Genomic DNA, 24,066 nt, shown 5'->3' on the forward strand with positions numbered 1-24,066 from the left:
CACGCGTTGAGAACTGAGGCCGTTGAAAACCCAGGTCGCTACTGGTTTGCCTTGCAGCTGAGCAAAGCGCGTGCTGGTCTAGCTTATCTCCGGTTTGATGCTCTTACTTGGACCGGCCTCCCCGGCCCGGAGGCGTTCTTGCTGTGAGAGTCCGGCCCATGTGGCGCGGCCTGTGGTTTGTTGCATGGATGCGTCGGCTTTGTCGAGCCTGGCTGTAACGAGCCCCGGTCTGCAAACGGCGCTCCTCAGATGCCGATGGCTGGGTGGTCTCCAGCACGCGCTGGGTCTGCCAGGGAAATGTGCACTGCCCGCAGGCCAGAGCCAACTGGTGAGTAAGCGGTGGCAGCTGGTCTCCTCCAAAGGAAAGCCGCTCCGTGTGCGGGGGCGAGAGACAGGGCCAGGCGGTTGCCTCCAAGTGAATCCCTTCCAGCTTCCCAGGCTCCAGCGGGCCACAGTCAGTGTCACAAAACTGTCCTCCGTGACGCCGTGGTGCTTTCCACGCTAGCTCTCGAAGCCCGACGTATCTAGCCCGGCTTAGGGGAGCGGGGAAAAGCGTAAGTGTCTTTCCCAGCGTCCCATGGGGAGGAGAACCCAGCTTTCCCCCTCCCAGCCTTGCGTTCAATCCACGGGAGCCCAGCGGCCCCACTAAGCTGTTGTCAGGGCGGGCAGGGAACCTTGGCAGCCTTAGACGTGTTGCCTGCCCCAGTCAGGATTTACTCCCACGTGCGATGCAGTGGGTAAAGCTGCACCCTTGGCATGGGGGTGTTACCATAACCCCCTGTGCAAAGGCCGTGTCCCAGGTGTCTGACGGGAGTCTGCCTCCAGAGACCTGCCCTGCTCTGACCACTGAGCCACCCATCCCAGGCCGGAGTGGCACTGGTCCAGTGACATCGCTGCCTGCCAGGGCAGGAACGACACCCGTGTGATTCCCAGGGGGCCGCTCGGCGCAAGGAGCTGCACCAAGGCACAGAGTTTACGGCCAGAAGGGCCCCCGGCTCATCCCGTCTCACTTCCTGTCTCGTGCAGGGCCCCAGCCCCACCTGGTGCCTGCACCCGCAACCCAGCTGCTGTGGCGATAGCTACCGGCGCCCAGTCAGTGGCAGCCCTGAAACTCCATTTTGGGGGGCAGCGATGGGGTGGCAAAGCCCACGAGGAAACAGGAACCTGGTGGGGCTCCGTCACGGGGCGGGAGGGGAGGGACCTGAAAACCAAGTCTCCCCTGCTTCCCAGACGGATTCACAGTCAGTAACTGGCACAAACCCCTCCCGTCCCGAGGGCCTCCCCACTGCTCCACAGGCTGGTGGTGAGCTAGGAAATCTTTCTCCCTGACGCTTCCTGCAGAGGGCTGGGGGTTTCCAACCTAGGCCTGGGGGTCTCTGGGGACTGTAGGATCTGGCCATGCCGCCCTGCGCTTGCAAGCGAAAGCAGGGTCCGAGCGAGGGAAACGCAGCCTGCCGGCAGCGGGTGACTGTAGACGGGGGGACAGAGCGTCCTACTGGGAGCCAGGAGCGCCTGGGTACTGGTTCCTGCCCTGCCTCCCCCTGCGGCTTTGGGAGACGGCTGAATCTCTCCGCCACAGCTTCTCTATCTGCGAAACGGGGGCAGCACCTCCCAGGGGCATGGACGAGGAGGGCAGAAATTCTGCGAGAGGGAAAGCGCTGTGCCCGGGTCGGGGCGTCCCGATGCCCTAGCATGAGGCCAAGGGGCGCTCGGCAGCAGGTGCCGCCCTCTGGGCAAAACTTAAACCCAGCCACGTGCAGCCATTATATCCCACTTGGTTACCCGGGAGGGAGGAGTGTTACGTCCGCTCGGCCAGTCGCGTGGTCGCCTTAACTTTCCTTAGCAGAGTCAGCTGGAGGTGGCCCTTCACTTCCTGTCCTAAAGTGTCATGCTCTCTTGCTGTTGACACAGCTGCTGCACTGTCAGTGGCAGGTGTGACTATCACACACACACACACACACACACACACACACACACACACACACACACACACACACACACACACACACACACACACACACACACACACACACACACACACACACACACACACACACACACACACACACATCTACGGCCAGTGCTTTAGAAAGGCTGAAGCAGAGATAAAAATTGCCTGGCTCAGAGCCAGTCTGCCAGGCCTGTGACATTACAGGTCTGAGACTAACGTGACCGAGTTCCCGCTGTGACCGGCGGTGAGCAGGGAGGCTAAACGCCAGCTCTGACTCTTTCGGGACGACTCGGCAGGGCTCCGAACGCCTGCAGGAAAGCTGCTCTGATAAAAGCTTGCGGAGTCTCTCTCTCACTGACTCCCGGCACTGGAGAGCACTGAAAAGCTGGCGAGGTTCAGAGGAGGTTGCTTTTGTTGGAGTCTGAACAGCTCTGAAGCTGTGAAATAAAAGAAAGAGAACTCAGGCTGGCTGGCCGGGCTCTGCTTTGCCTCTCAGTCGTGCAGTAAAGGGGTGCAGCACACCATGCGCGGGCTCCGGAAATCAGCAGGCTGCAGCGTCTCCTCCTCCCTTGGAGGTCTGCAGCCTTCTGGCTGGGATCTCACCTGACCTTTTCTAAGCTAAACCGGTTCAGGGCTGGTTTGCACTGGGGTGGGACACCTGGCGGGGGAACCCAAAGGGCAGATTTCCTTCTGGGCTGGCATTGGATGTATTCCTGCAGCATGGGGGTAGGGGCATTGCCTTTCAGGTGAGACTTGATCGCTCGTACCGTGGGATTATCTTCCCATGTGTGGCCATTGCTGCCATCTCCCCTGCCCCCCTCTGCTCCCGATTTAGCTAGCCAGAAGCTTAAAGATGCAGCCAATGGCCAGTCCTGCCAAGCCTCTTCTCCCGCATGCGTGTGTAAGCGGCTTGGATGGATGGCCGGGTCCGTTTCTGGATGATAAGGGAACCGCAGTGCTGTTTCCTTCCTTTCACTCGGCTGGGACAATGCGCCTGTCCAAGCAGCAGGCATTGGCAGAGCCGATTCTGCAATGCCATCACCCCTCCCTTTGGTGTCTCTCGCTGTCTGCCGGCCCTTGCTCCTCACGGGCTTCCAGCCTGGGCCTTTCCCCAATATTCTGAATCGGAAGAAAACCAGCGGCAGCAAAACTCAAAGGGCGCCCCACACTCAACCTCGGCGTTGATGTTAGCAGGGAGTCACGCCTTTCCCGAGACGCGCTAGAAAACGCCACAGAACTTGGGGCGGGTGGGAGGATTTTGGCCGGCAGTTTACACCTCCATCTTATGGTCGAGCGAGTCGCTGCAGCTGGTTTGGCTTAACGAATGCAGCGTGCTCCGTTAACGACCGTCCCTGTCTGGAAACCGCATCGCGCGTCACAAGTCGGAAGCGCTGCGCCGTTAGCTGCCTCTCTGCAGGGCAGGGCTGGGATCGCAGCTTGCTGTCTTGCGAACGAGCTAAAATTGTCCAAAGGGTTTTGCCCTGGTAACCTGGCCTCACAGTTCGCAGAGAAAGCTGGTGGCTAGTGCAGGAGAAAATGACTGCTAAGCCCGCCACTGGGATTCTGTGCACAGCTCAGGTCGCCCCATCTCAAAAAAAGTATCTTAGAATTGGAAAAGGTACAGAGAAGGGCAGCAAAAATGCTTAGGGGTGTGGAACAGATTCTGTATGAGGAGAGATTAAAAAGTCTGGGACTGTTCATTTTAGAGAAGAGATGACTGAGAGGGAATGTGATAGAGGTCTGTACAATCATGACTCGTGTGCAGAAAGTGAATAGGGAAGTGTTATTTACCCCTTCACAGAACACACAAACTAGAGGTCACTCAAAAAAATCCAATAGGCAACAGGTTTAAAATAAACATAAGGAAGTATTTCTTCGCACAGTGCCCAGTCAACCTGTGGAACTCCTTGCCAGGGGATAATTGTGAAGGCCAAAAATATAACTGGGTTCAAAAAAGAATGAAATAAGTTCCTGGAGGATAGGTCCATCAATGGCTATTAGCCAGGATGGTCAGGGCCTTCCTGACCTTTATTTGCCAGAAGCTGGGAGTGGACATCAGGGGGTGGATCACTCGAAATTACCCTGTTCTGTTCCTTCCCTCTGAAGCACCTGGCCTTGGCCACTGTCGGGAGACAGGATGCTGGGCTAGATGGACCATTGGATCTGACCCAGTCTTGCCATTCTTATGTAATTTTCTTTTGTCCCCCATCCCCCCGTTTATAACTGGTATCAATGGCATCCATTACCATCTCCACAGTGTCTGGGTGCCTCAGGATTCGTTAAAAATAGCCATCACCATAACTCTGTTTCTTTCTTCCCAGCCTGCAGAAGTCGTTTGGTTGGTTCCCAGGCTCTCCCGTTTGGGGTGAGCGGGTGGGTTGGGGGTGTGTGGAAAACTCTTTCAAGGCGAGTTAAATCTAAGAAGCAAGGGAGGGTTTTTAATCAAGGAGGCGTCTGGCTGTTCTGGTGTCTTGCAAGAGTGAATGAAAGCACTGGAGTTGTCCGGTCCCTGTGACCAGTCTGCTTCCTGCACGCCCTCCTTCCCCCCCGGGCTGGAGTTGTCATAGCTCACAGCTGTGCTAGGAGATTGTGCGTGCCGATTTCTGCAGGAGCCGGGGCCAGGCGCGTGGAGATGTTTTCATACAGTCCTAGGATAGAGAGACCTTGGACTGGGAGCTTAGTACGATGTCGGAGGAGGGGTGACTCCTGCCAGGTTGCTGTCTGAAGCATGCAGGCTTGAATTCTCTTACGCTGCTCAGTTCCACAGGCTAGCAATAAAGGCACCGCATCTTCTTTTAAAAAAACCCCGACCCGGGGAATCGGTCTTCATGACGGCATGCAACAGTGAGCTTTCCAAGGCTGCCCGCTGCCTCAAGTGTCTCCTCTTAGACTTTTTTGGCAGCTCTTCTGGCTTTAATTTGGCCCTGGATCGTCTTATTCTTTCAGGTGGGGCAGGTTAGTACAATAGGAAAACAAAAATGAGCCTAAAGCCCATTGAAACATTGGCCCAATCCATTCCGTAGGACTCTGTGCTGGACGCAGAATGCAGATTGGGCGGGACTTCGGGACCACAGTGAGGGTTTAAATCCCACCTCTTTGTAATTATGCTTATTGGCTAGATGATTTAAACTGAAATGCTTGGGGTGCAAGATGAAATAAAACACAAAGGATCCCCTCATGATAGCATTCAGCGCAGTGTTATACCTGGTGTGTTTATACCTCTTTTCATCTTGCCTGAAAAAGCCTGGGGGCGCAGAGAGAAATCTGTGTTTTACCATGCAGTCTCTTCCGGCTATGGCTGGGCCCACACCTTTGATACACTCTATTTATGATGCAGTTACTCGGCTGCCCGGTATCTTCCGATTTCTGTACGCCATGGGCCACCATTTTGCTTATGGGATAATGTAGCAACGTAGATCTTTTAGCGTTTGGATTTACGGAGGCTAGCAGGTGTCCGGGGTTTGGTGAGGCATGATTTCTATTTTAATTTTTTTTTTCCCAGAGACTGTGCATTTTTGTTCAATTTAGCAAATTAATACCGTTGAAAGAGGAGAACGGATGAGAACAGAATCCCTAGCCAGCGGGTGTGACGTGTAGCGGATAGGGCGGGGGATGCTCAGAACGCCTGGGTTTCTATACCCAGCTCTGCCATTCTGTGTCTTGGAGTAAATTGCGTTCCACTCGGGTGCCTCAGTTTCCCCATCTATCAATAAGGGCTAATACTTCCCTGTCTCCCAGAGATGTTGCAGAGCTTAACGTGTGGGGAAGTGCTTGGAGATCCTCAGAGGAAAGGCTCCAAGCGTTCTGCTCCTCAACTTCCACTCTGTATTTCAGGAGCACGATTGTGGTTCGCCGTGACACACGCCGGAGCTGGGGGGAGCCATCTCCAGTGAGCTGGGACCCCGTCCATCGGCAAAGAGTTTGTGTCAGCAGAGCAACAACCGCGGTCGCCCGGGGAGATGAGAAGACGCATGGCCCATTACCTGTTGGTCCTGTTCGCGGCCGCGGCAGCCGGCTCTCCCGCTCGGCGATCCGCTGTGGACCTGGACGCCACGCCGAGGACGACGATAGCCTATAATGGTAAAGACGCTCGGTTTTAAGTGTGGACACCCTGCCCCGGAGAGTGGTAGGCCTTGCTCTGGTCCGAGCAGCCTGACGCTGTGTGTGTGATTTGCGCGTGTTGACTGTATGGCTGGGCTGCCGGGAAGTCCAGCTGCGGGGTGCTACTGGGGTGGACTGCGGGGAGCTCCTGCGGTGAGCGCCGTGCAAAGCCCCGGTATTCACAGGAAGGGCCAGGATCTACGGGGATAGCCCGGGGATCATTTGCACGTAGGTGACTGGAGTGTCCCTTGCTGGGTGGGCTTCGGGGCGTTTTCGGGGCTTGCCAAAGATCAGGATGGGAGATGGAGCTTTTCTTGTGTGGAGGGGTCTGCCGGCCTGCCCTGCCTTTCAGAAAGGGTCTGGTGTGGAACGGCCGGTGCTCTAAGGGGTCTGATGGCTGCACAGGGATGAGACTGATGATTTCCCCCCCCTTGTGTTTCTGCTGTGAAAGAGGGATGGGGTGGGGTGCGGAGACGGGAGGGAGGAAGCGAGTCCAGTGAGCCGTCGGCTTGTCCTGCCTGGGAGCTGCTGCCGATTGGGAGCGGTCAGCGGGACTGCAGCCGCGTGTCCGGTGACATCCGCCCCTCCGCTCGCCTGCGCTCCGGTTTCCCACGGTCTGGAGGCAGAAGGACACATGGCCCCGGCCCCTCCAGCGCAGAGCAGGGGAGGGCACGGAGGCTCTTTGCTGAGGCTGCATCCTTGTGCCTGCTGTTCCTGGCTGACTCTGCTCAGCCCCCGGATGCTAGAGCTTCTCAGAGCAATTGCAGTAAACCGACCCCCAGCACCTGCCTGGATTTGGAGTTGCTTCCTTAGACCCCGTTGGAGGCGAGGCTGCGCTCATCAATAGCTGGACCAGCGCTGGCCTAGAAGCCCCCCCTGGGGCTGGTTCTGTGATTTACACCCGGGGGCTTAGCATTAGTTTAGGTGAACCCTGTGCAAACTCCCAGGGGCTAGCAGGAATTAGCCATCAGAAAGCTCCCTCCACGACTTCCCTACCTGCTTCCTTCCTGCCTAGGAGATAGAAGGGAGAATATCGTCTGCTCTGCAGAGCGAGCCAGCCTGGGGCCCATGCACAAGCCCACGTAAACCCCAGTTCAGCTCATAAGGTGGTGCATAGACCTTGCCCTGGCCCTCTGCCCAGGGATGAATTCCACCCAGAGTGAGCTGACGGGTGGGCAGGTGGAGGAGGCTGTCGCAGGCCCACCGCGCCGTCTTTTTCTCAGCACGACTGGGTGATCCCGTCTCCTGCGTCATCTTCCCCTCTGCTCCGACTGACTCCTGTCTGCACACTTGGAAAGGCGATTGGCCGTGATGGACGTAGGGTCGGGTCTCTGCCCTGGAGCCTGTCTGGGGGACATCTCACCTGAGATGCTGCTACTTACATCATGGCGGTTTGGAAGGGAAGCCAAGTCACCAGCCTTGACTTTGCGGGGATGCTGAGAGGGCCGACTGATGAACTAATGTTTGCGCAGCATGAACTTAAAGGCTAATGCAGCTGGGAGAATTCACTTCTCATGGAAAAATGAAACCCTTGTGTGATGGCAGCAATTTCAGCAAAAGCGTTGGCTGGAATATTCCTGCAAAATGCTCTGGAGAAGCCGAGGATCTGCTCTTGGTTAAAAGTTCATGCTTGGGATGGGTAGGGGCCGTCCCGTGCGTGCCGTATGGGCTAGTGGCTTTAGCCCCGGGCTCAGAGCCAGGAGGTTGGTCCCAGCTTCACCACACATCTACCACTGGGTAGCCCGACTGCTTTGAAAAACAGCGAGCACTTTATAAACACCACGCTGCCAAGCAGGACAGCGTCATTAGTTCCATTTTACATTGGGACGCTGGGTCAGGCCAACGGTCCATCCAGCCCTGTTTCCTGCCTTCCAACAGTGGCCGGTGCCAGGTGCTCCAAAGGGAATGAACAGAACAAAGTAATTATTGAGTGATCCATCCTGTCATCCAGTCCCAGCTCCTAGCAGTCAGAGGTTTAGGAACTCCCAGGTTATGGGTTTGCGTCCCTGACCATCTTGGCTAATAGCCATTGATGGACCTATCCTCCAGGAACTTATCTAGTTCTTTTTGGAACCCTTTATAGTTTTGGCCATCACAACATCCCCTGGCAAGGAGTTCCACAGGTTGACTGGGCATTGTGTGAAGCAGTACTTCCTTATGTTTCCTTCCTGTTGCCTATTAATTTTATTAGTTGACCTCTAGTTTGTGTGTTTTGTGAAGGGGTAAATAACACTTCCCTATTCACTCCAGACCATTCCTGATTGTATAGACCTCAAACACATCATCCCCTGTCAGTCATTTATTTTCTAAGATGAACAGTCCCAGTCTTTTTAATCTCTCCTCATACAGAAGCTGTTTCATTCCCCTAAGCATTTTTGTTGCCCTTTTCTGTCCTTTTTCCAATTCTCATATATCTTTGTTGAGATGGGGTGACCAGAACCGCATTCAGTATTCAAGGTGTGGGCGTGCCATGGATTTATAGTGGCATTATGATATTTTCTGTCTTATGATCTGTCCCTTTCCTGATGATTCCTCACACTGTTAGCTTTTTTGTCTGCCGCTGCACACTGAGCAGATGTTTTCCATAGTAATGCCAAGATCTGTCTCGAGTGCTAACAGCTAACTCATACCCCATCGTTTTGTATGTATAATTGGGATGATGTTTTCCAATGTGTTTTGTTTGCATTTATCGACATTGAATTTCATCTCCCATTTCGTTGCCCGGTTTTGTGAGATCTCTTTGTAACTCTTCCCAGTCAGCTTGCACTTCGCTATCTAGAGTCATTTTGTATCGTCCGCAAACTTTGCCACCTCATTGTTTACCCATTTTTCCAGATCATTTATGAATATGTTGAACAGCACTGGACAGATCCTTGGGGGACCCCGCTATTTACCTCTCTCCACTGTGAAAACTGACCATTTAGTCCTACCCTTTGTTTCCTGTGTTTTAACCAGTTACTGATCCAGGAGATACAGTTCCCTCTTACTCCATGACAGCTTAGTTTGCTTAAGAGCCTTTGGTGAGAGACCTTGTCAAAGGCTTTCTGAAAGCCCAAGTACACTGTAGTGACTGGATCACCCTTGTCCACATCTTGTTAATCCCCTCAAAGAATTCTAATCGATGGTGAGGCATGATTTCCCTTTACAAAAGCCGCGTTGACTCTTTCCCAGCATATTGTGTTCATCTGTGTGTCTGATCATTCTGTTCTTTACTGTAGTTTCAACCAACTTGCCTGGTACTGAAGTTAGGCTTACTGGCCTGTAATTGCCAGGATCGCCTCCATAGCCTTTTTAAAAAATTGATGTTACATTAGCTGTCCTCCAATCATCTGGTGCAGTGGCTGGTTTAAACAATAAATGATATACCCCAGTCAGTAGTTCTGCAATTTCATATTAGAGTTCCTTCAGAATTCTTGGATGAATACCATCTGGTCCTGGTGACTTAAATTACACAGTAATATCAGTTTGTTCCAAAATTGTCTTTGTTGACACCTCAGTCTGGGACAATTCCTCAGATTTGTCACCTAAAAAGAATGGCTCCAGTGTGGGAATCTCCCTCACATCCTCTGCAATCAAGATCAATGCAGAGAATTCATTTAGCTTCTCTGCAATGGCCTTGTCTTCCTTGAGTGCCCCTTTAGCATCTCAATTGTCCAGGGGCCCTGACTGATTGTTTGGCTGGCTTCCTGCTTCGGATGTACTTAAAAAAAAAAGTACTGTTAGTTGTTGTGTCTTGCTCGAGTTGCTCTTCAAAATCTCTTTGGACCTGCCTAATTGTACTTTTATTCTTGGCTTTCCAGAGTCTATGCTCCTTTCTGTTTGTCTCTGTAGGATTTAACTTCCAATTTTTAAAGGATGCCTTTTGTTCTCTAACCGCCTCTTTTACTCTGTTTAGCCTTTTTTTGGTTCTCTTCCTGGTTTTTGTTTTTATTTGGCGTAGCCTCTATTACAGGGTTTTTTTAAAAAAAGTTTTTAAAAGTTTCCAAAAGTTTATTGATGAGGAAAAAGAGGTACAGCAATCACCCCCAAGATGGTATCACAGCTGTGCTAAATCAGAACCTAACCCACTGCACAACAAAATCCTTCACCTCTTCCTGCAGTAGGGGTGGGGGAGGGCTACCTCTCTGGTGCTGCTTTTAAGAAAAGAAAATCTCAGTGCATTTTGTTTGTTTAAACAAGGCTTCAGCCCAAATGGGCTGGACCCCTCCCTCGAGGAGCACGTTGTTTGCGAGAGAGTGGAGGGGTGAAGAATAATTTCTGTGCATGCTCAGTGGGTCTCTGCGGAGCTTTTTAGCAGAGCTTGAATGAGCTCCCTCCCCCGTAGGACATCTGTGCCCTTTGCCTGCCTGGGTTGAGCTGCTGCTGGGCCAGCCAGCGTGATGCCAGTGGGGATAACACTTCCCTGCTGCATGCAAAAGAGTCCTTCCAGGCCAGAGCCCAGCCAGGCCATCCAGGAGAGCTGGCGAAAAGCCAGGGCACCCCAAAGAGTGAGAAACCTTGGGGCTACCTGCAATCCTATCTTTGAAAATAAATCCTGGGAAATGAAATGCCAAAAACTTTGCTAAGATGGCCCCAGGGTCCGACAGCAACACTGACGTCTGACCGGACACTGCCGGGTCTCTTTTTCCACCTGACTTTCCAGTCAAAAACGGGACACCTGGCAACCCTACTAGAAGCGTGACTGTGTTCCTCTGCCAGGGACTAGCCGGCGCTGGGCCTGTCTACGCCGTGGCTGCGATTCCCAGCCTGGGCGGACAGACTCGCGGGAGCTCCGCTTGAGCTACCCCGCCAAAAATAGCTGTGGGGCCGTGGCTGCCCGGGCGGCGGGTCAGGCTAGCCACCCGAGCAAGGGCCCACTTGCCAGCGAGCCGCTGCCCCGTGCTGCAACAGCCACGCTGCTGTTCTAAGCGTGCCGGCGCCAGCCGAGCGAGCACAAGTGCACCCGACTCCCTGTGTGGGGAATCACCCATAGAGGACCCGAGCTAACCAGCCTGCGTCTCTTGCACGTGGCAGTCGAAGCTCAGGCTTGTACGCGCCACGTCCAGGTTTCGGTTGGTGATCTCGTTACAGGTGGGGGCCCAGGTTGCCCAGGGGCCTGATCTTGGACTTCTGGAATAGCAGCCGATCATTAACCTCTGTCCGTGGCCTGCACCCTGGAGGGGGACAGGGAACCCCAGTGGCCAGTGTGGGTTCACACGCCCACTCGCTAATCTGGCCCCTGGGGTGGAGTGCTGCCCTCCCCGCCCCCCGAGGTTCAGGACGTGCGCCGTGGGCTGGGTCGCCGTTGCTATAGGAACCGTGATGCCAGTGGAGAGGCCTGTCGTAGGGCGGGAGGAGAGAAACGAGCAGGTTCGTCCTTTTTTCCCTTGAGGAGGACGGTCGGCGCGTGCGGGATCCCCCTGGCGGGGCCCAGAGGAGGAAGCCAAGTGGCTGTAGCGGGTTTCTGAACCACGGGCTGTAGCGGCTGGGAGAGCATCCGTCCGTGGCACAGAGCCAGGCCGGGCGCTCCGTGGGTTTGAACGGGGCTCGTAACCTTTCCAAGGAAGCTCGACGCGCACGGTGAGTCAAATCCGCTGCACGCTCACCTGTCAGCCCAGCAGGCGCCTCGCCGTGCTTTCATCATCGTGCTGGATGCTTGAAGCAGGGGGCAGCCGTTGGGGCTGTCCGCTGCTCCTTGGAGCCTGGGAGGGGAAGGGGCGCTCCTGCCTAGGCTGTGTGTGTTGCTTTGTGTTGTGTTTTAGAGGAAGAGACACAGGTAGCTTTAGGCAATATAGCCTCAGGGCTAGGGCTCAGGAGATCTGGGTCCTATTCCTGGCTCTGGCCTGTTGGCTGACCACATGCAAGTCACTGCGCCGCTTTGTGCCTCAGTTTCCCCAGCTGTGAAATGGGGATAATGATCCTGCACTTTGTAAAAGGCGCGGAGCTATAAAGATGGAATGAGAGCTGGGAGTTCTACCTGTTGATTATCATTATCCATGGCCTAGGATTTCAGCAGACAGGAGGGTGGGGGCATGAAGGAGTGAGCAAATTCTAGGGTGCTCCCCTCACGGCGGAAAGATTGCTCCAAGCGTCTCCATTCTGTTTGGATCTGTACATGCCTCAAAACCCATCCCACCCACCCTGTGAGGTTTGGGGAACCGGAATGCCCTTGTTTTGCTTCAGATTCAGCTTCGGACCAGCACTTTGTTTAACACATTAGCACTTGGATACGTTCATAGTGAAAACAAGGCTGAGTTTATTATCAGAGTCTAGAGACACAGTGAGTAAGGACACGGGAAACACAGGGCGACACACAAAACAAAATCATAGCACACTTTCTGTGACCAAACTTAATGCACACATTAGCCGCCCGTCTATAGAAGTTTATCGCCCCCGAAGTCCTTTGCGGTGTTTTCGGCCACGCTTGGCCCAGCCCCCGTTTCCCTGCATGGAAATGCACTGGCTTCTTTGCCTTCTCCAAATGCCCCCCGAATTTATGGTCTGTCCTGAGAGACAAGCTGACCACGCGGGGCTCGTCTTTCCTCCTTCCCCGGGGGCGTCACCCCTCTTCGTTAACATGTTGACTTCGTATGTAAATGGCTCCCAAAGCGTTAGCTTCCAGTGCTTAATTTACAGCCCGTCAGAGAGAGAGACATTTCTTACTCCCCGTCTGGAGGCAAACCTGTTTTCGCCTCTGTTGGTAACTAATACCTTGAGCCGGACTTTTGAACACATTGCCAGTCTGTTGACATAACTCCTTCCCTGGTTGTTCTGATCTGAATGACCAGTGTGACCCCGGCTTTTATTTAAGACCGCACCTGACGTTCCTTGGAGAACCGGAGTGTGCAGACCACAGGCTGGATATTCCTATAACCCCTTTGCCAGCTGGCTTGCAGACAAGGGGGTCCCACGCAAGGTCACACAGCCGGTCAGTTGCAAAGTTGGGACTACAGGTCTCAGTCCAATGCCCTAGCCACTAGGCCATGCTGCCTCTCGCTGCACTAGCCTGGCCCTTCAGTTTGTGCCTGTATTTGACACTCCAAGAAATGCAGGACCCATGGCAGTGGCTGGAATTAATCTTAGCGCACGCTTCTCACTCGTGGCTCTGGCCGTCCTGGCCAGCATCCCTCCCCGGAAGGTCCAGGCCTGTTGAACAACGGCCCTGAACTACGCACCCATGCACCACGCTGTTAGAGGAGGCTTCGCCCTAGACCAGCAGGGTAGGAAGAGTGTCATGGGGCTGGTGAATGGGTTTGGGTTTAGATCTAGGAGCTGTTCTCTCCTCCCTCGTAAACATGTCAGCTCTTCCTTCCCCCAGCTACGGGATGGGAGCAGATAGCTTTATGGAGCGTCCTTCCTCAAAGATCACCGCCTCTTCCAGACTGTCACGTTGCCTCGGCGCTTCACACTGACTGTGCACGTGACTGGCTGCCCCCCGAACGCTGGGAGCCCTGGGACAAAGGACTCTGCGCTCCAGAGTCACGCCCGGGTGTAGGGTTTGTTCCCCGGATGCCCCTGTGAGGCTGTGCTCCTAGATCCTTCTCCTCCACCCTCGCAGACTTCACTCAGCAGCGAAATAAAGCCGCCAGGCAAATGGGGGCGGTTAACTCCTTAACTCTGCAACATCTGTGCTGTGAGCTAACACCTCGCCTTCTGCCGCAGACTCAGCAGGCGTCCCGGCTTCATTTCCCGTCTGCTCATATTTTTAAGGCTTTTCTGGGGGGACCTTGAGGACTGGAGACAAAACGTTAACTCCTAAAATAAAGGACCGGCTTGGTGATCCACTGAGGGCTGAGCCAGTCCAAGCCCTGTGACATGTGCATGCACACGGCGTTGGGGTGCATGTCCTTTGAGCCGAGGAGGTGGATGACCTCTGCTGCCGGGAGAACCTCCCCAAGGCCGTTTGCAGAATTACCCTGACGGGTATTTTACCTAGCCGGGCCGCTGTCGCGTTTGACGTGTGGACGAGGTGGTGTGCGCAGGAGGAGGAGATGAGAGAGGGGGCCATCATTCTGGGAACGTTACCGCCGCCCTCCTTCGGATAAAACGGTGTACGTCTCTCTTGACTGTCGGGGTGCTGCATTCCACACCTCCGACCTGCCCCCCCCGAAGGTCTCGCCCCATTTCTTCCCTCCTGGGAAGGCTCCGTCTTGCAGCCGCCGCCTTTCTAGACACGGCTCTTCAGAGCCAGCCCCCCGATGCTCACGAGCTGAGCAAGTCCACCAGCTGGAAGGGGCATCTGAAGCCGCGGTGGTGGGAGTTGAACGTGGGAGCAGGGTGACGGTCTCTAAAAAACAGCTCCCCGCAGCACCAGGGCTTCCCGCCTGGGCTGGCTGCTGTCGCCTCTGCTCTGTAGGCTGCTCTGCTACCACGAGGGCTCATTTCAGGTGGCAAGCCCATGGCGAGGTCTGCAGATGCCGCGGGAAGGTAAATAGCTTTCCAGCCCTGCGTCGGGCCAGGAGTCCCCCTGTGATGCATCTAATTTCTTTTAACAAACTCTGACCACCTCAGGCAGTCCCCTGCCGGGGATCAGGAAATACTGGTCTAGACTAAACATCTGGATGCTGCATCTGGATGCTGCAGATGTGGCCTTACGTTAACTCACATGCAACCGAGGCAGTGCAGAGGATGTCGATTCACAAAAGGCCAAATTCTGGTCTGGGAGATGCTGGGATAAATCCAGAGTGAATGGATTGAAGTCAAAAAGGAGCGATTTGTAACAGATCAGACTCTGGCTTATAGAGAGAGGGATGCGGGGAGGGTCCGCGCACCTCAAGCCCTGGAAAAGTAGCACAGATTCAGGAAAGAGAGAGAGAGAGAGAGAGAATGTGCTTCCCTGGCACAGGCCTCACAGCTGCTTCTGACTTTTCCGATGGAGTTAAGCTCTGCTGCGATATACATGAGCAGAAATCCAGGGCGGATGGAAAGTGGAGCCTTTTCTATGGATGAGGGAGTGTAGGGATCCGAGGCTCTGCAAACAAGAGGCATTGGACCTGCAAGGAATAGGCCAGAGGACCAGCAAGGTTGGAGTGGCGCAGAAGATGGGTCTTAATGACTAGCGAGTAGGGCTCGATGGTGAAGTGCGTGAGATGAACTTCCGTGCCGCATAAAGTACCTGCGGGACTGGGATGGAAAGAGTGTCCTACACGGCAGGGTTAGGCGGAGGATGTGACCCACGGCTTCCTTTCTCACTGAGCCTTGAATCCGGGTGCTCAAGTGTTAGCTTTCCAGGACGCTGAATTGAGCTGCAGATGGAAACAAAAGCCCCTCGGAACAGCTGGATGCTTCAGGCGTGGAGAGCAGTTCTGGGTTGTTTTTTTTATCCCAGGTGTTTCTCTTTGTCTTCGCTCCCCATTCCGTCTGACAGCCGGCTGGGCTTGGAAGGGGCCTCTTTGAACCTGTGCGGAGAAATCAATTTGAAAATCTCCCAGGCGGAAGATCGTTTTACAGTTTACCCTGCCGTCTTCCTGCGGCCTGGTGGAAGCTGCGGGACCGCACGAGGCGCTCAGGGTGGCTTTGCTGGGTAGTTTGGTTTGAGGCCTGCGAAATTCTGGAGTGGCTCCGTCTTAACTTTCCCAGCCGCGTGACGGTTCTGTCGGCTGCCCCGCTGTGACGTGAGCAGAGAGAAGGCAGCGTAAGGCTGATCTCTGACCCGGAGGGCTCCGATATGCCCGTGCCACGCTTGTGGCAAACAGGAAAGCGTTTGGCTGATCTTGCAGTGAGCTCAGCTGACTGAAATACGGTTTATCCAAGTTAACAGACTCCCTAAACTTTCAGAAATTCCCCTTGGACTCAAGCAGCTGCCATAACTAGCTGCTGGCTGAAGCAGCTGCGTGTATCCCTTCTGCCAGTCGAGTCGGCAGCAGCAAGAAGGGCCAGATTCAATATCCAGGGCTTCCTTTCAACAACACAACACCAAACCGGCTCAAGCCCCCACCCCGTAACCTGGGACAATCGCACCCCACCCCTCGGGCACCTCTACAGGCAGCACGTCCCCCCTCGCAAGCGCAGAGACTGAGTGTAGAAAAGAGACTTTTAATAAAAAGGGGCAAAGTCGCCTGGCCTTGACGTGGGAAAACACCCCAAGGATTCACGGGCCTAAAACCAGGGACAAAACGCCCGCCCCAGAGTACCTGGGGCAGTTTCTTTTTGCCTCAGTTCTTAAGCCCAGCAATAAGGAGTTCCTTTAACGCGCCCCTCCCCTCACAGCGCCCCCCTCCCAGGGGTTGTCCACAGTCAGGGCCGACCCAGCGGCTAGAGGTGCAGCTGCAGAGTTCACCTCCCACCTTGCCTGCCCCGCTGTCCGGCCGCTACGCTCCGGCCGCTTGCCCCGCCAGCCGCTCCGTTGCACCCCGGCACCTTCTGCTGCCGCGTGCTCCTCTGCAGGTCAGTCTCCTGACGTTCCTCGCAGCCTAACGTCCCCTCTGTCCCACGGGGCCGGGTAAAGTGCAGTGCCGGGAGGTGGGCAGGAGGAAAGGTTGCTGGGAGTGGGGGGTGTCTGTGCTCCACCTGGCCCAGGGGAGGAAAATGGAGCAGGTTTTCGCTCCAGCAATGGAGAAGAGGGAGAAATCTGCAACGACCCTTTTCCCAGCAGCCTCCAGCCTAACCCAGTTTTGCCGGCCGCCGTAAAAGTAGGTCTCGGTAATTGCTCCGCACAGCGCAGCAGGCTGGCCCAGGGGGACAGCAGCTGCGGCAGGACCCAGGCACAGTCTGGCCTTGATGGGCTTTTCTATGCGTGAGCCGTGGTTGCCAAAGGAGTCAAAGGATGGGGCCGCTCGGAGTGAGCAGAGACGCTCGCTGCCTTAGCCCAGATGCCGTGCGCAGGAGCTCCCTGTTCCCGGGCTGGGCAGCTCACCGCTCATTCCCCCTCTCCTCCCCTGCCTCTGCTCTGAGCCTCTCTGCCCCTCTGCTGCACTCTCCTCCCCGGCCCCCAGCATGGTATAAAACCTCCAGGGCCCAGCAGGGACGGGCAGGGGGACCTCAGCCTTCAGCTCCATGGGGGGCTCAGGGTCTCAGTAGCTGGCCGGGGAAGGAGGCTCGTGGCTGCAGGTTTCAGCCCCTCAGCTCCGGTCTTTAGCCCTGCAGGGCGTGCCAGGGCTTCAGGCTTCAGCTGCGGCCCCCCTGAAACGGCTCGCAGGCTCCCCAGTTGAGAACCGCCGCGCTGCAAAGTCGCCGATGGCAGGCAGGCCCGGTCGGGGCGGTTCAAGCCAAGGCCGAGCGCTGACTCAGGCTGGAGTGAAGCCCAGCGCCTCGCCGAGCCGTCTACAGGACCAGCTCCTTCCCCCCACTGCCACCCAGCTGTGAGACGCCTAATGCAGGGAGCGCTGCCCACGGATCCTGCCCATCCCGGTAGAGGCTGGCCTCCGCTCCGGCTGACACCCGGGGAAATGCAGGCAGGCGGTCTGGACTGCAGCGCGTTCCTGCACCATCCACGGCTGCGTGTTCTTGTTGGGCTTGTTCTTGTGATGTTGCTAAGCCTGGACAACTTAAGCTGTCAGCTCTTTGGGACAGGATCCGTCCCGTAGTCCCTGTGTTTGTGCAGCACCTAGCACGGTGGCATCCTGGGCTAGCACTGGGGCTCCCAGAGGCTCCCATAAGCCCTGTAAATCCTTTCCCTGGTGTGCGCTGTGTTGGGTGACCAGTTGTTTTTATTGCACGGATGCCTCCAGGTCTCATCCGGGTCGGGCCCCATTGCGCTAGGTGCTGTACAAACTTAGGGACAGTCCGTGCCCTAAAGAGCTAACAGATGGCTGAAACAAGCAGATAGGAACAGGAAAGGCCACAGAGTGAGTGTGCTGCTTTCCCATTCCAGGGCGAGGGGGGGTTCCAACACCCCCTGATTTTTGACCCCTGGAATGACAGAAACAAACAGGAGGGGAAGAAGCGGCAGAAATAACAGGCTGCTCCAGCACAGACTAGCTGGGTGCACAGTTCCTTGCTGAGCCACCGTGGTGATCCCAGCCAGCCGCCCAGCGAAGGACAGGCCTTGGAAGTAAGGGGGCAAAAGGCCCACGGTGGATGACGCCGCTCGTGAAAACAGGTCCAGCGGGGGCGCCGTGGGGCAGCGGTTAAGTCACCGGATTGCAAGCGTGGATTCTGCTCCCAGCTCTGCTGCTGGGGGACCCTGGGAAGGAGGGTGAATGAGCCCGTCCCTGTTCTGCACCCTTGCGCCTGCTCTCCACCCAAGCGGGCTCCGGTCTCCTAGCGCCGGGCTGGCTCGGCCCGTCGTGCCGTGGCCTGAAAGGGTCTCGTTCGCTGCTGGGGTCGATGGTGCCCCTGGTTAGCAGCCGCAGCAGGGGGGCTGAGCCCCTCTTTCACCACTAGCAATGATCCTGCCAAAGGGAGCCGAGGGGGATGCCAGCTGCTCTGTCCCTGCGCTTGACACACAAGAGGCACTTACGCCTGGTGCACGTGGGCGGGCAGAGGAGGCGGATCGCCAGAACGGCCCAGCACTGATCGGCTAGACCCCGGGGAAGCTGGCTGTGGCGTGGGCCCCTTGCTCTAGGCACACAGGAACTTTGCATGCTCTCCCCGGCAGGGAAAGCAAACCGCAGGTAGCGAGTGGAGAGATCTGGCTCTTTTCCCTACAGCCGCCGGGAGGTTTCTGTGCGTCCTGCCTTGCGTGTCCAGCTCTGTAACTTCTAGACGACAATATTCCGTGCTGAATTCCAGCCGTGCTCTGTACGCAGCCTTCAGCTCTGCTCTCTGGGGACTCGTTTTCTTCTCCATCCAGCAGCGGAAGGACAGGAGTGTCACAAAGGGTGTGATTTGTCGTAGCAGGACCCAGACACTGCCGGCTCCTGAATCTAAGGCAGGATTTTTAATTAAAGGAGAAAACTTTCCACCAGGAGACTGAGAGCAATTAAGGCCTTCTGCTTTCCACAAGACCTTCCCCCTCATTTATTCCTCTTGTCCTGATTGCTCGTTATCTGGGCTGTTTAAACAAGAACATTGGGCGGGCACCGGTCAAAGCGCTTTGCAAACATTTGTTCGTCCACGCCCCCTGGAGCTGCTTTCAGTTTTTTCAAAGGAAAAGCAGCTCTTTTTGGGGCCGGGGAGCGGGGGCTCGTTAAAAAATGTTGGCAAAAAAAATGGAGTGCCGTGTTTTTATGGCACTGGTTTGTTTACCAAAAACCAGGGGTTTGGTCGATGAAAATGGAACGTTTGGGAGAATATTTTCAGCAATTTGGGGCGGGGGGAGAGGCAGTAGACAAAGGTCACACACCCAAAAATTGGCTCCGTTTTGAACACTTCAGAGTGAAGACAGGTTTTCACTGAACGGTTTTCCAGCCAGCTCCACCCGCAGATGAGGAGCTGGGGGTCAGGCCTTTGCCACTGGAGCAAATATCCAGCCGGGCTGTGAACCTGGTGACCGCGCGGGTGTGAAATGTCGCAGGAAAACGTTCACCGCCTTGCCCGGTGGCATGTGCTCCCCGCGTCTCACTCTGCTGTGGAATGTAACAGATCGGCCGGTCTCTGGGGAGGTGGGGGAATCTCCAACCTTGACAAAGCCCTGGCTGGGATGATTTAGTCGGGGTTGGCCCTGCTTTGAGCAGGGGTTGGACTAGATACCTCCTGAGATCCCTTCCAACCCTCATCTTCTGTGAGTCTAGAGATTCCCAAGCCGCCTGCTTACTGGAAACGGGGCCTTTTCATGGCCCACCAGGCCAGTCTCCTAGCGTAAAACCCGCGTGACATTGCAAACGCTGCCTGGCTTCGTTTCCAGCTCGGGGACTGTGGGGAAAGCCCAGAAATCGGACTGAGGCTTTGTCTCCATACGGACGAGGCACCAGTTTAACGACCAGACTGGAACACGAGCCGCCTGGGTGCAGACAGGTCCGGACAGGTGAGCGGGGCTCAGCTGGACTCGGGGAAGGCACAGCTGCAGGCCGCAGCCCGCTCACCCGTATTGCATCGCAGGCCTGGCTTTAAAAACCTCGTTAAACCAGTGCTGCGCCGAGGGTGGGCCAGGCCTCGCCTGACTCTCTGCCCCTGCCGTGCCTGAGAAGCAGAATTCCCAGTGGCTCCCAGTAGGCTCAGCGTGCCTGAGGCTGGCCAGCCCAGTTCTGTACTGGTCTGACTGTGTTGTTTAGGGGAGTGATCTTTTTTTTTAACCGATGCATGGTTCATTTGGGTACCACCCCCGGTCTGGGCATCGTTATACTGGGGAAATGGTGCCTCCTGCTGGCCTGGATTATCCCCCTTGCTATGTAGGGACAGCGATAACGCTGCTGTGGAAGCAGAATGGGTGTAGTTCTGCCGGCGGAGTTACAGCTGGACAGCTCCCCTGCCTGGTGACATGCCACCCCGTGTCTCAGCCGCTTCCACTGCAGAGCCCCGGCAGCCGGACGAGGCTTTCCCCCTTCTGCTTCTTAGACCCCAGCCGGCCTCAGCTCCCCAAAGGGAAACAGCGAGCCGCCAGCCAGCCCCAGCTTCCTGTCCGTCTGCCCGTCTCTCCCAGAACATGCCACGGTCCGGCCAAGGGGATCTGGGTCTAACCAGCCCTGCCAGCTGCTGCCCTTTGTGCAGGTGCTGCCTCCCAGCCAAGATCCCCCAAGGGGGCACTTGGGGGTCCTGTGATGGACTAAAGCGGTGGGGCCTGGGAGAAGCTCTGGGCTGGGACTTGCTTGGGCTGGTTTTGGGCCCATCTGCTGCCTCAGTTTCCATCTGGGCTCCAAAGTCTCCCTGGTCGTTTTTCAGGGCGTCCCCTCGCTTATAACCTGGCCTTGCCTTCCCTCCCTCCACACTACGGCCTTGGCAGTCCCCCAAGCTGGGGCTTCTCACCCGGCTTCTCTCCTCGCCCCCGGGTCAGGCTGCCCTGATCTGCCTCCTCAGGCCTGGTTTCTGTCCCCCCCTCACATAAGCCCCACACCCATTCCTTTCGCCTGGCACCGGTGGGACTGAGTCCCCAAACCGTTGAAAGGGCCAGCTCAGCTCGTGAGACGCTCAGGGACCCGAGAGATCCGGGGACGGGCTCAGGGCTCGGTTCCGGGGTCTCCCCGATTCCTCGCACCCCTTCCCTCGCTTCTTTCTGCGTTACACTCAGGTTGTTCATCCTCCCAGCAGATCTCTGCTCCCGTTCCCTCCTGCTCTCTGCTCCCCCCAGGCCCTCCTCCCGCTTTTGCATCACCCCTTCGCGCCGCCTCCCTGCGCCTGCCTCCCTTCCAGTGGGCTGCCCTCCCTCAACCGCTCTCCCTCCTGAAACCGGTCTCCTGCCAGGCCGCCCGGGGCAGTCACAGGGCCCCGTACACAGCGGGGTCATTGCATGCTGGGCCCCCGCCCCCACCTCCGTGACAGAGGAGCAGCCGCTCCATGTTATCGTGTCGGCCGCAGGCACTGGGCAAAGTCTGGGGGAGCCTGGAGCAGTGGGAAGGTGTCCCCCCCCGCACCGGCACCTTCCCCGCCCAACTCCACAGCCGCAGGAGTTTGCTGTTCCCGTCTGGCTGTAAAGCCCCCAGAGCTGAATCACGTTGGTTCTGGAGAAGCAGCTTTGTCCTTCAGCGCCAAATAAATGACTCCTGGCAGCGGCGATCCCATCTGCCTCTGCTCGCTACTCATTGGGGGGCTCCATTTCATTTTCCCACCCCAGGTTGATCAGTGGGGTCCCCCCCCAGTCCTATAATTCGATGAGTCTGTGAGATTGCTCCTTTAGGTCAGGGAGCCAAGCAAAACCCGCCCGCCGCGGCTCCCCTGGAATTCCCCCCACCCCCTTCTGAAATCTCACAAGAGCACCCAGGAACCTCAGTCACGGGCCAGGTCCCGGCTGCGCTTGGCGCTGTACAAACACAGAACTGAGGCAGTCCTGCCCCAAAGAGCTGACGGACTCAATTACAGGATAGTCATGAAACTGGCTTGGGAAAACTTGCGATCATACTGATCTGCAAAGACCAGGTGAGTGAGTTTCCCTTCGAATGCCAGTGAAGTTCGCCACACTCCTGTCTCATGGAGGTGCGTTAGAGGTGCAGTTCAGCCCTGTTCGGAGGTGGGTCCTAGGCCTTCTCATAGGGGCAAATTTCACCCTACAGGAGCTGAGCCAACTAGCAATGCCATGTGCTTCTCTCCCCCCCCAGAGCTGGCCGACGTCCCGCGCTTCAGCAGCCACGCCCTGAACTATACCACCCTGCTGCTGGAGGATGAGAAGGGGATCCTCTACGTGGGAGCCCGCGGGGCCATATTCTCCTTAAACTCCAGCAACATTGCCGATGGCTCCCAGAGGAAGGTGAGCAATGCCGCACCCGGTCCTGGATCCCTTTGCAGCCGCTTTGGCGGAGGTTCCTGAATGGCCCGTGGTTTTTTTTTTTTTGGGTGCTGAGCTGTCTTGGGGAGTCTGCTGTTCGGAAAGTGCTGAGCATCAGGCGTCTGCAGCTGGGCACCCCCAAGTCATTGGTCACTCTTGAAATCTTAGCCTGGGCGCCATACGGCCTTTCTCATTTTGTTTTTTGAAATGGCGTGTATACAGGGGTCAGACTGGTGTGGGGAGGAGGGCGGGCAAAGTGACGGTACTCTTCTGAGCCCCGCCCACAAAATAAGCTCCACCCACAAAATAAGCTCCACCCATGTGCACCACCAAAATGAGACCTGGCTCCCAAGGGATTGTGTAGATCTGTGACCTTCCCTCTGCTTTCTCACATAAGCAGTGACATAATTAACAAGGCTGATGTTTGAATTAGCATCCTGTGAGCGAACCCCGTCGCTGGGACTACTTCAAACATCAGTTTACACCTCCTCTGCCGGTCACGGCAGGCTCTCTGCACCGGTTACACTCCAGTCACAGTTTTTGAGATTTTCTTCCTGAGGAGGCCAGCTAAAGGCATTTTATTTTGGAATCAGAGCTGAGATTCTGGAGAACAATTAACAGCTTCAGCTGGAGGCTTGTTAGAGCTGGCTGAGAAACGGTTTTCTAACCCTGCGAAATTTCCAACAGTTTGAAAAACGTCCCCCTCCCAAATTGTGGCAAAAAGTCACAAAGTCAAAAGATCACAAGCTAAATATGAGACAAGCGTGTAACACGGTTACAAAAAAAATGCAGGCATCATTCTGGGAGGTATTAACAGGAGTGTTGCAAGCAAGACACGAGAAGTAATTCTTCTTTACACCGCGCTGATACGGCCTCAGCTGGAGTGTTGTGTCCAGTTCTGGGCGCCCCATTTCAGGAAAGATGTGGACAAATTGGAGACAGTCCAGAGAAGAGCAACAAAAATGATGAAAGGTCGAGAACACACGACCTGTGAGGGACGATTGAAAAACTTGGGTTTGTTTAGTCTGGAGAAGAGAAGCCTGAGAGGGGACGTGATAACAGTTTTCAAGTACATAAAACATTGTTATAAGGAGAAGGGAGCAAAAGTGTTCTCGTTAACCTCTGAGGACAGGACGAGAAGCAATGGGCTTAAACTGCAGCAAGGGCGGTTTAGGTTGGGCACTAGGAAAAACTTCTTGTCAGGGTAGTTAAGCTCGGGAATAAATTGCCGAGGGAGGTTGTGGAATCTCCATCACTGGAGGTTTTGAAGAGCAGGTCAGACAAACCCCCGTCAGGGATGGTCTAGATAATCTCAGTCCTGCCTCGGTGCAGGGGACCGGACTGTATGACCTCTCGGGGTCCCTTCCACTCTGACACTTCTCTAAGTGGGACCGAGTGAACTGGGCGGTCCCGACAGTCTGCCCCTTGGCTTTGCTCTGGGGAGGAAGGGGAACTCAAAGCACTACAAACCCAGCGTCTGCGCAAGGCATTGTCCAGCTGAGTTGTGTGTGCTGCCGCCCAGCGGGCCCTGGCCTGGGATTCACAGTAGCCAGATCGGTATTTCAGTCACGAAGCATGGGAAACAAATGGACCCAGGCGTGGGGCTGGTCCTTGCACTGATCAGTCTCCCGTGGCTGGCTCTTGAGAAGTGCCGGCGACGTCATTCCGGGGCATCGCGGTGCAGCTGGGAGGCGCCGGTGAGTAACGGCCCCTCTTCCCTTCGCAGATCCAGTGGGAGGCGTCTCCCGAGAAGCAGACGGACTGCCTCCAGAAGGGCAAGAACAACAAGGTATTTGCG

At 55.8% G+C, this 24,066-nt stretch overlaps 1 protein-coding gene across 1 annotated transcript in view; it reads left to right on the forward strand.

The window, feature by feature from the left end:
- Window positions 1-5,797: 5,797 nt before the first annotated feature.
- The window catches only part of SEMA4G (semaphorin 4G), a 38,625-nt gene continuing 20,356 nt past the window's right edge, over window positions 5,798-24,066 (forward strand). Inside the window, exons 1-3 of the mRNA XM_067537018.1 lie at window positions 5,798-6,031; window positions 22,102-22,250; window positions 23,995-24,057. Coding sequence (XP_067393119.1) covers window positions 5,911-6,031; window positions 22,102-22,250; window positions 23,995-24,057 — 333 coding nt within the window. The 5' untranslated portion in view covers window positions 5,798-5,910. The remainder of the gene's footprint in view (window positions 6,032-22,101; window positions 22,251-23,994; window positions 24,058-24,066) is intronic.

Source organism: Emydura macquarii, unplaced genomic scaffold, assembly GCF_026122565.2.
Source record: "Emydura macquarii macquarii isolate MOO-44397 ecotype Brisbane River unplaced genomic scaffold, CSIRO-AGI_Emac_v2 contig_3692, whole genome shotgun sequence".
NCBI lineage: Eukaryota > Metazoa > Chordata > Testudines > Chelidae > Emydura > Emydura macquarii.